Here is a 16296-nt window from a genome sequence, read left to right as displayed (position 1 = left end):
TTAAATGTAACATTAAATTATTCATGAAATAGAACAAAGACTCTGAAAACCATCAACAAAGTCTCATTCATATCATTCTTCAAGTACCATGTAACAACACATATTTCCCTGCTAAAATAGACCTCTCTACCTATAATGCCACCTGCACTATTCAAATGTAATCTTAAATCATTCATGGAGGAGAATAAAGACTCTGGAAGCCACAAAAAAAAGTCTCGTTCAAGTCATTCGTATAGTTTAATGCAGCAATACATATTTCCATGCTGGAATATACTGTATAAAAATCAAGGTAACAGCAATATCTAAAATGCAAGCTGAAAGCATTCGTAGAGCAGAATCAAGACTCAAAGAGGATTTGGCTGAGTCAAAAATCTAACCTTTATTGCCTCTATCCTCGTCTGTGTAAACAAAGCTGTTTTCCCTCTAATCCTGTGAAATACAGGGAGATAGGAAATCATCAATAAGCAACAATGAATTCCCCCAAACTGGGGCACGATGCAGAGATACCGGCTGGGTTACAAATAATTCGAGTATCAGCGTCCTAGGGCACGAAGCAGACGCAGACTCATGTTTATACCCAAAATAGATTCAACGCGAAGAACACACAAACATAGTACAGATTCGATGCAATTAAAGCCATAATACATTCCTAAAAAAAAACGACGCCCGAGTGCAGTATCAATGGATTGAATCAAATATGAGTAATGTATTTCTGGAAACGGTCGGAATCGAAAACGACAACAAATATTTCGAATCTATAAATCGAAAAAAAAATCAATAACAATACAGATAGAAGATTCGAACTTTCAGCATTCTTACCGAATTGTTGATTTCGCCTTGTTGTGTTTTTTTGCTGCTGAATCGTGATGAAGGAGGAACAAATGAGGAAGAAATAGGGTTATGCCTTTCTAGATTCGAACTTTGAAGTCTGTGCGAAGGGTAGAAAGGAAAAGTAGTCTCTATGGCGCCTGGGTAGCGGAGTAATCGGAGGGGGGGGAGGTATTCGTAAGCTGGAGTTATCCGCCATATTTCACCCGGGCCTTGGTATTAGGCAGGGCCGCCCGCAATGCGCGTCTGGAAACCAAACACCCTACTAATCTGGACTAAATTAATTAATGTGGCGTTAAAACCAAAACCAAACGGCCCCTTAGGGCGGAACTTTATTAGTGGCTACGTGTCGAAGTCCAGCGGCAGTGTTCAGGGTAGACGATTCCCGACTATATGATGACACACAAGTATTATTGAGGAAAAATCTAACAGATAAATAAAGCAAACATACTAACCATCTTTCATTAAATATGGACAAATACTTGCATTAATTGGCAAACCTCTTCATACACATATAATTCCAATAATTATATTTGTTTTAAGCAGTCAAAATTCTGATAATTTTAGTTGTTGCATGATTGATGGATGGCAAGTTTTCCTCCGAGGGCAAGCTGTTACCCATGGCATTCTTCAAAGAAAAATGAATGTAACAAAAATAGTAAAAATGAATATTATGGAGATTATGGATGGAAGAAAATATTTATGGGGAAAATGGTGGTTTTCCGGTGAAAGAAGAGGTGAAGGAAGCCATGAAAGAGCGACATAAATCGACTGGCAATGTGGTGAAGAAGAAGAAGAAGAAGAAGGGTTTCAGTTTTAGCATCAATATTGTAGGGAAATGATGATGCACAATATTTTGATCCTTTTTTCGGTTTATTTATTTTTCTATGCATTTATTGATCATATTGTTCCTTTCATGCAAATAAATTGTGTGCATTGATCATTTGATTATGCAGATATCTGATTTGGATTTTAATTACTTATCATATACATATTCAACAAGTGTTCCTAGCATTTTATTTCTGATTCTCATTATTATATTTGGGCCTTCGGCCCAAAACTATGACCGTTGCAAGTAGAAATCTGAAATGATAGCCCATTACCAAAGCCAATCCGTTTCAAAATTGGCGTTTCCTATTTTATCCATGTTATATTCTCAATTTAGAAATATTGATATAATATTTTATAATTATATTCACGAAAATTTAAGAATTTTTGGAAATTACGTAAGTTTTTTCTTAATAATTATCTTAGTTGTATTTTACCATTATAATCCTTTACATGTAAATTATAAATATTAAAATTTAATTGATAAAATTTTATATATGTGCACTTGTAGATAGTAGTTATAAACAACATAATTCACTGTCGTAGAAAAATTAATCCTTTTCCCCTTAAAATTAGTCACCGAGTTCCAAAAATGTCATCTTGCTCTATCTATCGCGAAATCCAAATGGAACTCCTCCGAATATCTAATAATTATACCTTTTTTTCCTTCTATTTAGGCGACCAATCAAGCCAAATTAAATTAACTACATGAAAATCATAATAATGAGTGCTAGAATTAGGACTGTAAACAAATCAAGTCGCTCGTGAACTATTCGGAGCTCGACTCAAAAAAAGCTCGTTCAAGTTTGTTTAGAGAAGTTCGATAAATAAACAAATCAAACTTGAGCTTAGTAGTATTCGTCTCGTTAGCTCGTGAACATGTTCGTCAAGTGATTCAACTTGAAAAATATAAATTATTAGTAGATATAACTTATATTTATCCACTAAAATTAATAATAATTGTATTAAATCTCTAATTAATTTTATTTTTTATAAGAAAATAATTAGTAATATATTTATTATTTTGAATAAAATAATTAATTTTTAAAATAAAATAATCAATATTTTGAATTTAAATATAAATTTAGAAAGTTCGTATAGGCTCGTGAGCCTCAAAGTATTCAGTAAGTAAAGTTCGAGATTCGATTCGATACTAAACAAACCAAACTTGAGCACACCACTATTTGATTCGACTCGGTTCGATTACACCCCTAGTTAGAGTATTGATACTCTATGTTGTATTGTCATTAAGTAGATGGTATCAGAGACGGTATCAGAGGCGGTATCAGATATGTCAAATTTTTTAGGATAAGCACAAATCTCCTATTTGAAGTATAATTGTTGTATGAATATACTTCTTATAAATCAGATAGGCCACAAATTTTTGAAGCACTTGGACTCTTATTTCTTGAAGAATCTTATCAGATTAATAGATCAAGATCATCCAAGCAGAGTCCTCATCAAGCTATAACCCATGTTTCCATCTACGACCAGGAAATGATCAACTTGGGCTACAAGATAAGATTGGAGGGAGTTAGAGGATTTTTTAGGACAATAACTTATGTTGATTTGGAAATTAGAACAAAAACTTTTGGACTTGTAAAAATAGGACACTAATTTTTTTTAGAGTAAAATAAGACACTAATTAATAAGTGTCGTAAAAATAGGACATTTCTTGGCCAATAATTGGCCGAAAAATGTCCTGCGGATGCAACACTTATTAATTAGTGTCCTATTTTACTCTAAAAAAATTTAGTGTCCTATTTTTACAAGTCTGAAAGTTATTGTCCTAATTTCCAAATCAATCTAAGTTACTGTACTAAAAAACCCTCAAACTCAGATTGGAGGCTTGAAGTCTATATAAGCATATTTCGTGGAAGATGGTTGGGGATTTTCATTCTTGATTGCTCTCGCCATATAGTCGAGTATTCTTGTTTCTGCTAGGTATTCTCCCCTGGTCTAGTACCATCTGTAGTATTGTTTCTGATACTGTACTTTTTCTTTTTCCTAGTAGAAGAGTGTTGTGAGTTATACACTTGAGCGTACATTGTTAAAGAGTCATATACTCTTATTTATTGTTGGTTCTTATTTTTCGAAGGATTAGATGGTGTTCGTTGGTGTTCATGCATGCCTAGAAAGTTAGTCGTTGTCTATCTTTCAGTTATTCACCGTTGGTGAGGTTTTGGGAAGATGTAGAGGTTAAGTAAGAGGATGTCTTATTGTGTAAGTCCTTTGTACATCTTAACTTTATATAGTGGATAATTTTCCCTGGACGAGGCCCTCCAGACGTAGGTTGTTTAACCGAATTGGATTATCATTCGTTGTGTCCTATCTTTCGTACTCACATTTATTGTTACAATATATCTCACCACATATTTTATGGATTAGTTGGTATTTCAACGAGGATCCATATTGACTAATACTGTTTTCTTTTGAAATTAGTGGGACGGATTTTTATATATTTGAAGTAGTATTATATTAGAAAAGAAAGCGGAAGAAATTAATTGCAAAAAAGTCAAAAGAAAACATGGAGGCACAAAAGCACCATAAAATGCTCCGAAATAAGTCGAAGGCTCACGTTATAAGGCAAAATCGCACCTCCAAACGCGTCTGATTTGCCCAAATTTGGTGGTTGACTTTGGGTACTTGCGAAGTGAAGAACACCACCAATATTAAAACAATCCTACTATTATATAATAAGGTTGCTGAAACTTTGTGGAACTGTACCTAATTAATTCTGCTATTATTCTATGCAATCTTTTAATAGGCATATGATATATGACATTATTGGATGCATGCCTAATAACTAAATTGTTTGGTATCTTTTGGATTTCTACCAATCTAAACAAGCTCACCTCACACCAAGATTATTCCATTCTATTTTCTAAATTACAATTTAATACTATATTTTTATATATTCCTACTCCTGTTATCAATGCATATGTTAGGGGGGAATCCGATGTTTTGAATAGTACTTATTTCATAGTAACGTCTACATGATACAAGTGGTGCATTAGATTACTCAGTTGCAAATTTGGAATTTAATCCAACTAGTTAGTTTACGACCTTAATTATATCCATTCATTTTTTTTTTTTGAGACGAAAGACTAGTAATTTTATTACTCAACGTCGGAACGTACAATATCCCCCAATCAAGGAGGATAATCACTAGTCCAAACCATGCATCAGGTGCGAATTAACTTGTTTTTCTACATCAACTCGAAAGCTCTTATATGAAATCTATTGAGTAACTAATCTATGATTCATTATTGATATATCTAAAGGAACAAAATATCAAAGATTGATCAACCAAATACTAATTATATTCAAGAATATTTCTGCATCGCTCATTATTAATAGTACTCCCTCCATCCAAGCTTTTAATATCCAGCTTTCCTTTTTTGATCGTCCCACATTTTAGTATTCATTTTTATTTTTAATAAAAGTGGGTAGGATGCTTGCTATGCACTTTAAATATTTTAACACTCACATAAAATATGAGACATTTATTCCACTCACAATAAATTTAATCATTTTATTAAAATTTGTATCACTCTCAAATAGATACTAAAAACTGAGATATAAGTAGTATTATTTTTGAAGGTAGCATAGTATTGTTGAGAAAGTCAAATGGTGTGAAAGATAAGAAAGTCACACTATGTTCCACTTCCACTCACATGGGGCGTGAACATTGCACTAAAAGCCATTTCTTCCACCCCAAAAAACAATACGCACTTTGCTTCACTCCACGCCTAACTCCTTTCCCATAACACTCTCAACATTTCATTGATGAAAACCTTATTCTTCACCACCACCAATAACCTCACACAATGGCCTCGGCCGCCGCCGCCAAGCCCAAGAAACCCGCCGCCGTCAACCTCCGCTCCAACCTCGCCATCACCCTCTTCTTCATCGTAGTCTTCACCATCCCCGCCCTCCTCCTCCTCCACACCCCCTCCAACTACATCTCCACCAACCTCTGCTCCTCCGACAAGCCCTGGTCCGGCGACCTCCGCCGCGCCGAGTTCTCGTGGAACAAGCTCTCCTTCCACGGCCGCGCCCCGCCGCTGCGGATCGCCGTCTTCTCCCGCAAGTGGCCCACCACCGCCACCCCGGGCGGCATGGAGCGCCACGCCCACACCCTCCACACCGCCCTCGCCCGCCGCGGCCACGACGTCCACGTCTTCACCTCCCCTCCCTCCGTCCCCCTCCCCGCCTCCTCCTCCTCCTCACCGGTGGTGCACTGCCACGAGGGAGAGCCGGAGAAATGGCGGTACAATAAAGCATGGGAGCAATACGAAGAAGAGAACCGTAAGAAACCCTTCGACGTCATCCACTCCGAGAGCGTCGCGCTGCCGTTCTGGCTCGCGCGCGGCCTCCAAAACCTCGCCGTGTCGTGGCACGGGATCGCGCTCGAGAGCGTTCAATCGAGCATCTACCAAGACCTAACGCGCAAATCCGGCGAGATCATGTCTCCGGCGTTCAACCAGAGCCTGCAATTCATGATCCCCAAAGTGCTGAACGAGATCAGATTCTTCTCCCACTACCACCACCACGTCGCCATCAGCGACAGCTGCGGCGAGATGCTGCGCGACGTCTACCAGATTCCGGTCAAACGAGTCCACGTCATCGTCAACGGCGTCGACGAGGACGAATTCACGCAGGATCTCAGATTAGGTCACGATTTCCGCGCCAAAATCGGGATTCCCCAAAATGCGAGCCTAGTCCTCGGCGTCGCGGGGCGGTTGGTGAAGGACAAGGGGCATCCGTTGCTGTACGAAGCTTTCTCGATGCTGAAGGTGAAGAACTCCGGCGCGTACCTGATCGTCGCCGGCGCGGGGCCGTGGATGCAGCGCTACAAGGAGATGGGGCCGCAGGTGATAGTGCTCGGATCGATGAATCCGTCGGAATTGCGAGGGTTTTACAACGCGATCGACGTGTTTGTGAACCCGACGCTGCGGCCGCAGGGGCTGGATCTGACGTTGATGGAGGCGATGATGAGCGGGAAGCCGGTGATGGCGTCGAGGTTTCCGAGTATCAAAGGGACGATCGTGGTGAACGATGAGTTCGGCTTCATGTTCTCGCCGAACACGGAGTCTCTGTACGAGGCGCTGGAGGCGGCGGCGGAAGAGGGGGCGGAGAGGCTGGCGGAGAGGGGGAGAGCTTGCCGGGAATATGCGGCGTCTATGTTCACGGCGAGGAAGATGGCGATGGCGTATGAGAGATTGTTTCTTTGTATTAAGAATGAGACCTTTTGTATCTACTCTTAGATGGATTTTGTTTCATTTTTTCTTCTTCTTCATTTCTTATTTATTTCAGAATATATATGATTTCATTGAAGTGAATTTTTAGACTGATTTATCCTTGAATCACGTCAACATTTCCACTAAATGTGATGAGGTTTTTAGCACCTAGTTGGCAGACAAAAGAAGAAATAACCTTTGAGATTCGAAGTTTCAATATAAAGGATAATAGCATCCCTATCGAAGTTTTTTGGTTTTGCAGACTAAATTTTTGTTTTTCTTTATTTTAATTTAAATACATCAATTCTTCGATTCGTCTAACTTTTTTTCGAAATCAAATTGTTCCACAATTAATGATATGACGTAGTAATATCGAAAATAATACTCCTTCGACCCATTACAAATGTCCCACTTTTCATAATGGGATGTTTTATTACAAATATCTCATTCCTTTTTTGGAAATATATTCTCTCTCTATACCTAATATTTAAACAATTTTCAACAACATACTTTATCTACTTTCTACACATTTCTTAATCTCCATGCCCAAAAGGAATAAGACATTTATAATGGAACGGATGAAATATATATAACAATCAAAATTATTTTGTTTTGATTATATAATTTTTATAAAAAAATGAATCAAATAAAAGAAAAAAGTGAAATTCAATTGTACTTATACATATACATATGAGTTGATTTCTTGTGAGACCGAGTATATAGATGAGAAGGGTCTGACTAACTTATCAAAAGGGACGTGTGAGCCGGCACAGGGGAGGGCGCGGGCGCTGGTAGGGCTGGTAATCGGTCCGGTTCGGTTATAACCGAACCGATTTACCGGAACCGATTAAGAGTCAAAATAATAACCGAAAACCGAACCGATTTTTAGTCCGGTTAACCGATTAACCGGTCCGGTTAACCGAATCGGTTAATCGATTAACCGGTTAATTAGGCAGTTATCTAAATTGCCCAGAATTACCTCTTTTTATTCTTTATTAGCTTCTTTGAACCGGTTAATTAGGCAGTTAGCTTCTTTGTATCATACGGGAAGATACATTGAAGCTAACGCCCAATTGTGGACGGCACCGGCACCTCACAAAGCCAGAGTGACAGCTTGGAGAAGTATCTGCAACAGGTTGCCAACATGTGAAAATCTTATCAAAAGGAATGTCCCGATCCCAGTCGAAGAAAAGTGGTGCAATTCGTGTGTATGGAGGGCGGAAACAGCTGACCATTCCTTAATCCATTGTACGAAAGTTGATCGCGTTTGGGACCAAATCCATCAATGGATCGGAATTGATACGGCTAAACCACAAAGAGTCGAAGATCACTTCATGTCTTTCATCGGAGGACGAAGAGGTAAGAGAAACAAGAACTTTCTTAAAGGTCTTTGGATTGGCACAGTTTGGTTGATATGGAAATATAGGAATGAGGGTAGGTTTGAGAACAAGAATTGGGAGGTGTCCAATCTTGTTAAAGATATCAAAGGAAGGCTCTGGAGTTGGAACAAAACCTTTCATGTTGTAGAGTCCAACGTTTCCTTTTCCATGTGGTGCTCTAACGAGTATTCACCACTTGTTTGATGTTATCGGTACTTCTGGTACCATCCAAGTTTATTAATGAATTATTATTGATCAAAAAAAAAAAAAGCTTCTTTGAACCACCTCATTTTTTTCTTCTTTATTCTGCACTCATCTTAACCTTTCTCCCAACCCACTAATCTAACTCCAAAAATTTCTTGGAAATTTTGCAGAATCAAATCCAAAGTTTCCCTAAATATTAAATATATCATTCATTTCACACGATTTTGGGTTCATATCATATCCACACCAAGTCCCCAAATCCACCTCACTGACATGGAGGATTTTTTTGCAAGAATCCATTTCAATAAGCTTGAAGCAAACCCAGCCATTACCAAATGCAACACAGCAACAGTACACGATAGAGACATAATACGATTCATTTCATTTCAAAACAAACCCATTTCATTTCAATTTGAGAATCCAATGCATCTGAGGGCTTGCGGTGCTGGGAAAGGCAGCGCGGCGCGATGCCGAGCAGAGCTCGCGGTGCTGGGAGAGGCGGCTACGGCCTGCAAGCTTTGCTGACTGACCACGGGGGGCAACGGCGCCGGTGGGAAGAGGCCGACGGCGACGATGTTGGAGGGAGGCGGAGCCGCGCGAGGGAGGCAGCAAGGCAGGCGTGAGACGTGCTAAATGAATGAAGTGAAACTGAAAAATCTGCCCTAGACTAATTTGCTAAATTCTAATATATTAATAAAATATAAATTAATTAATTAATTTAATAGTAAACCGGTTAATTCGGTTTAACCGGTTAACCGACCGGTTAAACCGATTAACCGGTTAACTGAAAATATCAAAACCGATAATCGAACCGAACAGGTAAAAACCGATTATCGGTTAACCGATTAACCAGTTTTCCGGTTCGGTTTCGGTTTTAACCGGATAACCGGAACCGATTTACCAGCCGTAGGCGCTGGGGAGAGCAACAAGAGCACAGGCGCGAGTGCGGAGCTAATGGTGTAGTGTACTTATTTTGGTCAAGTAATTATTGATATAAGAAAAAAGTAATTATTGATATAAAGAAAGATAATGTTTCAAAAACAATACTTTTTTTATGTCAATTTTTTTCATTATCACGATATTAATTATTTCAAATAATTCATATTTTTCAACTAGTCTTGACTGATAGAATTATTTCGAATAATTCATATTTCGAATTATACAAAACTACCCACTTTTCTAAACCTATCTACAAAATATATCCACTTTTTAAAAATTCTACACTTTATATCTTATTTGTATTTTATATTATTTTTTGAAGTATGCATGTTTTGAAAAGTACACTTTGTGTAAGAGCTCTTTTGACTGAATTTATTCCCTCTATCTACCTACCGGTCATTGAAGTCATAAAAATGAGAATACATAATTATTGTTGTACATCAAACACTAAATTATCAGTTTAAAAATACCAACAAGTATTTCTCCAACCAAAATACCACTGCTATTAAGTGTTCTCTCTCACCGTCTCCGTCTCCACTGAATCAACCTCTCTCTCACCATCTCCGTCTACCTCTTGGCGTTCTTTGTATCCCTCTCGGTTTTCTACCAGCGAGTTTCGCTTAAAATATCACTTAAGCGCCGACGTCGGTCTCTCTACCGGACCAAACTATCTCTCTCAACGAACTCAGGCTCCCTCTGTGTAGCTCTCGCCTGAAATGTCGCTCAGCCTCACTCTCGTCTCTCTCAGCCATTTCCCCCATGGATGCACTGCAACTGCAAGAGGTATATGATTATTACTTACCAGATTTTAGGCATTTTCCTACCAAATCTCTCACAAAAAAGAGAATAACACCGGAAATAATTCGAATACCATCGTCGAAAAATGAGAATACTGTCGTGGTGTTTGATTATACCGTCAGAATAGTTGAGAATATCGATCGGCGGTATTCGCATTATTCCCGACGGTATTCTCATTTTTCCTGGCAGTATTCACATTATTCCCGTCGGTATTCTCATTTTTTCCGGCAGAAGTCGCATCATTTCCGGTGGTATTCGTGTGATATTAGTATTGCTTGTTTTATGCTAAATTTTTTTATTGTTGTTTATAAATAACCAAATAATTGTTGTTGTTTATTACCGGCGGTATTCATGTGATCATATTAGTATTCGTGTAATAAACAACCAAATAATTGTTGTTTTGTGTAAAAAAAAACCGTGTGATTTTAGTACTGCTTTCTAACAATATGGCAATTGCTTATTTTTGATATATTATTGTTTGTTTAGATTTTTTTCATGTTGATGCTGCATGTAAGTGTGTCAATTGCTTAATCGTTGTAATATTATTGCTTTTTGTAGTAACTGGTTATTGCTCTAGTAGGCTTACGTATAGTTCGATATTTGCTTATATTTAAAAGATATTTGAAATGTAATTTTTGCTTTGAAATTAGCTACTAACTTATCATGCTTTTATATAAGTTGGGAATTGCTTTAATGAATTTTTTGTTTATACTTGCAATTTGCTTATAATTAACTTGCTTATAATATACTTGGAATCTGAAATATAAGTGTTTCATTTAATATTGAAATTTGCTTATAATGAATTTTTTGTTTAATTATAGGATGATCCTATTTATTTGAGGCCGAGTACAATTAATGTCTCTAGGGATGGCAATGAGCCGGATTTGGACCGAATCCTGCTTGGTCCAGATCCAGATCCATGTTTTTTACTTAGATCCAGATTCGGTCCAGATCCATTGGATCCAAAAAATGGAATTCAGACCCAGATCTATAAGATCCATAGGGTCTCGGGTCCACACCCGGATCCATATTATTTTCTTTTCTAAATGAATTCTAAGCTAATTAAACATTAAAATAAAAATCATAACAATTGTCTAAAGTTTCAACAATCATTCAAGAACAAAAAATACACCATAATAATCCATTTAAAACTATACAATCCAAAATAAGAAAGAACATAACAATCCTAATATTGAAACGATCAATTTCTGTAATCCTCAAAGATGTCTTCCATGTTACAGTTACTTTCAACATCATCAACATCTTGTAGAAATTAAGAACAAAATATAATTAGAAATAAAACTTATTTCAATTGTAAAAATATAAAATGGATTAAATCAAATACAATATCAATATAATCAATTTGATCTCCATTTTCATCACAATCTTCGGTAATAGTAGAACAAGAATGTGTGTCTTCACAATGTCACTCTTCAATGTATTTCTTGAAATCATTTTGAATGATGGATTAAGACTCTACACAAACTTTCTAAATCCAATGTGGTCCACCATTGATAAAGGATACTCATGTATCACTATCATACTAACTAACTCCTTTCTTGAAATATCTTGATCAAAGTTAGCAGGCTTTTTCTTTTCATTCAATTCCAAGATAGTGCACCCATCAGTTTCAGTTTTAACCTTCAATTGTGTTTGACCAACTCCAATTCGCAAGTGCTTTCCCGAACACACTTTTCTTGCATGCTTAATAAGATGAGAAGTTCTCGTGGAAACTTTGTAAGACAAAACAACTTTGCAATATTTGCACTTCGCCTTTATACACCATTATTATCCACAATCTTATCAAAGTGGTCCCAAGCTTCAAAATTGACTTTCTTACTTGCTGTTTTAGTACCAACACTCATTGGATTTGCTTTATTTTCTTTCGAAGTCTCGGTGGTACTGTCATCTCCAAGTTGAATATCAACAAAGCCTTCAACCACGCCGGTTGCCCCATTATTTGGTGTTTGAGAGTGAACCGCTTCACTATTTGAATTAATGGATTGTTCTTCCATTTTCTATAAAAAATAAAAATGAACACAAAACATATTAATCCCAATGCGCTGCCACATATAAATCACATATTAATCCTAATACACTGCCACATATAAACCACATATTCTAGTCGAATTTCGGAGCCAATAATTACACAGCAAAAGACAAATACAGGTACAAGTTGCCAACATTTGAAGATGGTGATTCATATTTCATGCCAAAGAAAAATAGAATACTACAATGCAGTGCACTGACACAAAAAGAAAAAAGAGTCACAAATATAATTTTATTTGAACAAGTAAGTAATTGTATGATGCTAGCTTTAATCTTTTCGTTTTAGACACATTTTCTGTAAACAAAACATGTTCGAAGGTTTACCTGAGAAGAGGATGAGCAGCGGACGGAGTTGGCGCATCGACGATGGACCGGAGAGGAGTGGCGGTGGGCTGGAGAAGAAGTTCACGTGAGCGGCGTAGTAGTCGGCGTTGTCTTGTGGCTCTTATCGTACAGCTTCACGCTACGTTAGAGGGACCAAGATGGAGCGGCTCAGTCAACGGAGGTGGACGGCCGGACCGCAGAGAAGATGCTAAAGTCCGATTTGGAGAGGGCCGAGAGGGATTTTGGGTGGGGGAGGGGGCGAGACCGGAGGTGGACGGAGGTGGACGGCCTAACCGGTGAGAAGCGGCTCAGTCAATAGTTGAGGGAGGACTCCAATCTGGAGAGGAGCGGTGCTGGGGGCTGGGCCCAGATGTAGGGTGTAGGGATTCTAAAATTGAATTGTTGAAGTTGAACTTAGGAATTTAGGTTTAGGGTTGGATAAAAAATAAAAATATTATATATTTAAATATAACCGGGTCCACGGGTCGGATCGGGATCGGATCTGGGTTTTAAATCTACTACTCCAGATCTGGATCCAAGAATTTAGAGAGTGGTCCAGATCCGTCGGGTCCAAATTTTACAAGGTCCAAATCTGAAAAAAAGGGTCTGGATCCATGGATCTGGACCAGGTCTCGAACCCTAAATGTCTCTTCACATGTTGGGACATATTATAAGACTAAATATTTGAAATTGGTTAACGAGGTATTGAAGGGGAAAGGTGGTCAAGACTTGGTAGACAGATTTTTGGACGGTTATTTTGGACACTTATTGGATTGGAATCTAGGGGCTAAGTGTACTATGGCTCTTAACCATGTTGTTTCTCGCCAAATCCAGTCAAATGATAATGGAATGTGGTTTTTAATGAACGAGAGCAGGTTACACTTCTCAAAGAAGGATTATGCTCTTGTTACAGGCTGATTTTTGGAGAAACTGACTTTGATGTGAGGGCAGAGCACGATCTCCAAAATGTTGAAGTGTTTAGAATTTTTTTTTGTGGGCGAAGGACTGTTAAGGTGGAGAATGTCATTGACCTTTTTGAGAATTATAAAATTAATGATCTTGATGGGAGTTTATACTTACGTATGGCCAACAAGATAGTACTGTACGACATCCTACTAGGGTACAAGTCTGATAAGAACGTGGCTGACTGGGTTTGGGATTTGATGGATGATTTTGATGCATTTAACCAATTTCTGTGGGGAGCTTATACGTATCAGATATTATGTCAGTATGCGTATAACTGTACAACAAAAAATAGTTATAAATTCTACGGGCTGGTATGGGGATTACATGTATGGTCCTTTGAGATCATACCCGAGTTGGGTATACAGTTGGTACGTATTTCGATGACGGTGCGCACTCTAGTTGTTTGAGGTGGAAGTTTCGAAGTAGGCCCAATATGTCAGACTTACGCCCCCTATTCGAGAAAAAGGTATTTGCTTCATTATATCATTATATTTTATATCATATTATCATATATAAATATTTATTTTGAACGTTTGTTTTTATTTATTGTAACCGCATCATCTATTGGAGCTCCAGCCCTACAATTATAAGATTACCACTCTTTATTATGCTACGACAGTCATGCACGTGCCCATTGGTGTTCACTATGAGCGACCGGTGAACCCGTTGAGGGAGGGTAGGCAGTTTTTCCCGCGACCTGGACATGATATACGTGTTGAGGAGCATGAACTGCCGAAGAGACGGGAGGAAAGGACGACGAGGGCGACGACGTCTCGAGATAAGGGAAAGTATAGTCGACCTCCACCTAACTCTTCATCATCTAGTAGTGGCGATCACGTGATCCGACAATGAGACCGTGACTATATAGATGGCATCGTCCGTAGGATAGGCGAGGAACAAGAGATCCGAATGAGAAGGCATAACGAGGATTTGGAAAGTCGAGTGAAGAGGACATTGAAGGGGTTTTTTTTACAATTTGAAGGAGTTTTTCAGCTGTAGGGTTGTACACCCTAGGGGTGTATATTTTTATGCCCCTCGTTGCACGCCTGCACCAGAGACTGTGATGATGCCCAACTTGATGATAGTGATCCAGTGGCTGATGATGTGTCACATCATGATGATGTGCCACAATAGATGGCACATCGACATTATGTGCATGAGTATGGCAACACATCTACTTCTCATTAGGATCAACCGTGTTTTTCTCTTCAAAATCCATTTGATTACCATAAGCCATCTTCAACCGATACAAAACCACTTCCATGATTCATCATTCTCGATCGGACCAATCCTAAAAGCCATCGAAAACACTTGTTCGTTGTCGCCATTCGTGACGGAAACAAATAAAATACCTTTATTGAGGCCCTTCAAGTGTGTGTCATCAACAATAATTATGGACTCAGGCACACAATGCACGCAGCTCTGCAAGAATCAAGTGCTACCAACAGATGCTTAAACTGATCATCCTCATCAACTTCCAAGTCGGTCAACAATCCGGGATTGCACATCCGCAACATGTGAAGATAGCCTGATAGCAATCCATAAGATTCTTTGTGTCTGTCATATATCATCTCTACCGCCATATTACGGGCTCGCATCGCCACACTATAACTAGTTTTTACACCATAGTCTCTCTGCGGATCAACAACAATGGACCTCAGCTTCACTATTTCCCCATCCTCGCGCATTTTCTTTGCTAGACATGCTGCGATCACACGAGCTGGGACCTTCTCCACTCCAATATTTACGAGGTTTTCTGTGCATGTGTGTGCAGGCCCAAACTTTCGAACCATCCAAAAGTCACCCTATTGAGTAGCCCGCAACAGAAATGGGCATCGAGACCGATATCTACATTTTAACGTAATCCTATCGAAGTCTGATCGAGGAATGACAAATTCTGCACAATTTTCCAAATGCTACAATCCCACCACTATCTTTAGCTCGTCTTTGCTTTCGAAGATAGAACATTCACTAAACTCTTCGAGATCTGGTATGTTGTCAAGTTTACCGGCAAATAAATTGACTGAAAAATTCTCCGCAATCACAGACCAATAATTGTTGTTGATGACACACACTTGAAAGGCCGCAATAAAGGTATTTTGTCTGTTGACGTCATAAAGGACGGCAACGAACAAGTGTTTTCGATGGCTTTTAGGATTGGTCCGATCGAGAATGATGAATCGTGGAAGTGGTTTTTGTAGCTGTTGAATATGGCTTATGGTAATCAGATGGATTTTGAAGAGAAAAACGTGGCTGATCCTGATGAGAAATAGATGTGCTTCATACTCATGTACATAATGTCGATGTGCCATCGATTATGGTATATCATCATGATGTGACACATCATCAACCAGTGGACCACCATCATCGGGTTGGACATCATCACAGTCTTTGGTTTCTGGTGCAAGCCTGCGACGAGGGGAGGATAATATACACCCCTAGGGTGTACAACCCTACCACTAAAAAACTCATTCAAATCGTCAAAACCCCTTCAATGTCCTCTTCACTCGACTCTCCAAATCCTCGTTATGCCTTCTCATTCGGATCTCCTGCTCCTCGCCTATCCTACGGACGATGCCCTCTATATAGTTACGGTCTCATTTTCGGATCGCGTGATCACCACTACTAGATGATGAAGAGTTAGGTGGAGGTCGACTAATCTTTCCCTTATCTCGAGACGTCGTCGCCCTCGTCGTCCTTTCCTACCGTCTCTTCGGCAGTTCATGCTCCTCAACACG

The 16296-nt window shown here is 38.9% G+C and overlaps 2 protein-coding genes across 3 annotated transcripts in view; both read left to right on the top strand.

The window, feature by feature from the left end:
• LOC130987205 (uncharacterized) overlaps positions 1-16296 on the top strand; it is a 698101-nt gene that overhangs the window by 606084 nt on the left and 75721 nt on the right. The window lies entirely within an intron of this gene.
• Positions 5249-7001, top strand: LOC130987180 (uncharacterized). The gene has a single exon (XM_057910827.1). It carries the CDS (start codon positions 5487-5489, stop codon positions 6924-6926), a length of 1440 nt encoding a protein of 479 aa, XP_057766810.1. The 5' UTR covers positions 5249-5486; the 3' UTR covers positions 6927-7001.

This window comes from Salvia miltiorrhiza, chromosome 5 (assembly GCF_028751815.1).
Source record: "Salvia miltiorrhiza cultivar Shanhuang (shh) chromosome 5, IMPLAD_Smil_shh, whole genome shotgun sequence".
NCBI classification, from domain to species: Eukaryota; Viridiplantae; Streptophyta; class Magnoliopsida; order Lamiales; family Lamiaceae; genus Salvia; species Salvia miltiorrhiza.
Note: the sequence above shows the minus strand (reverse complement) of the source record. Positions and strands in the feature narration are given on the sequence as shown.

Bases quoted from the DNA above. Each gene is read 5' to 3' on its own strand.
- LOC130987180 (XM_057910827.1), top strand. From the start codon at position 5,487: ATGGCCTCGGCCGCCGCCGCCAAGCCCAAGAAACCCGCCGCCGTCAAC.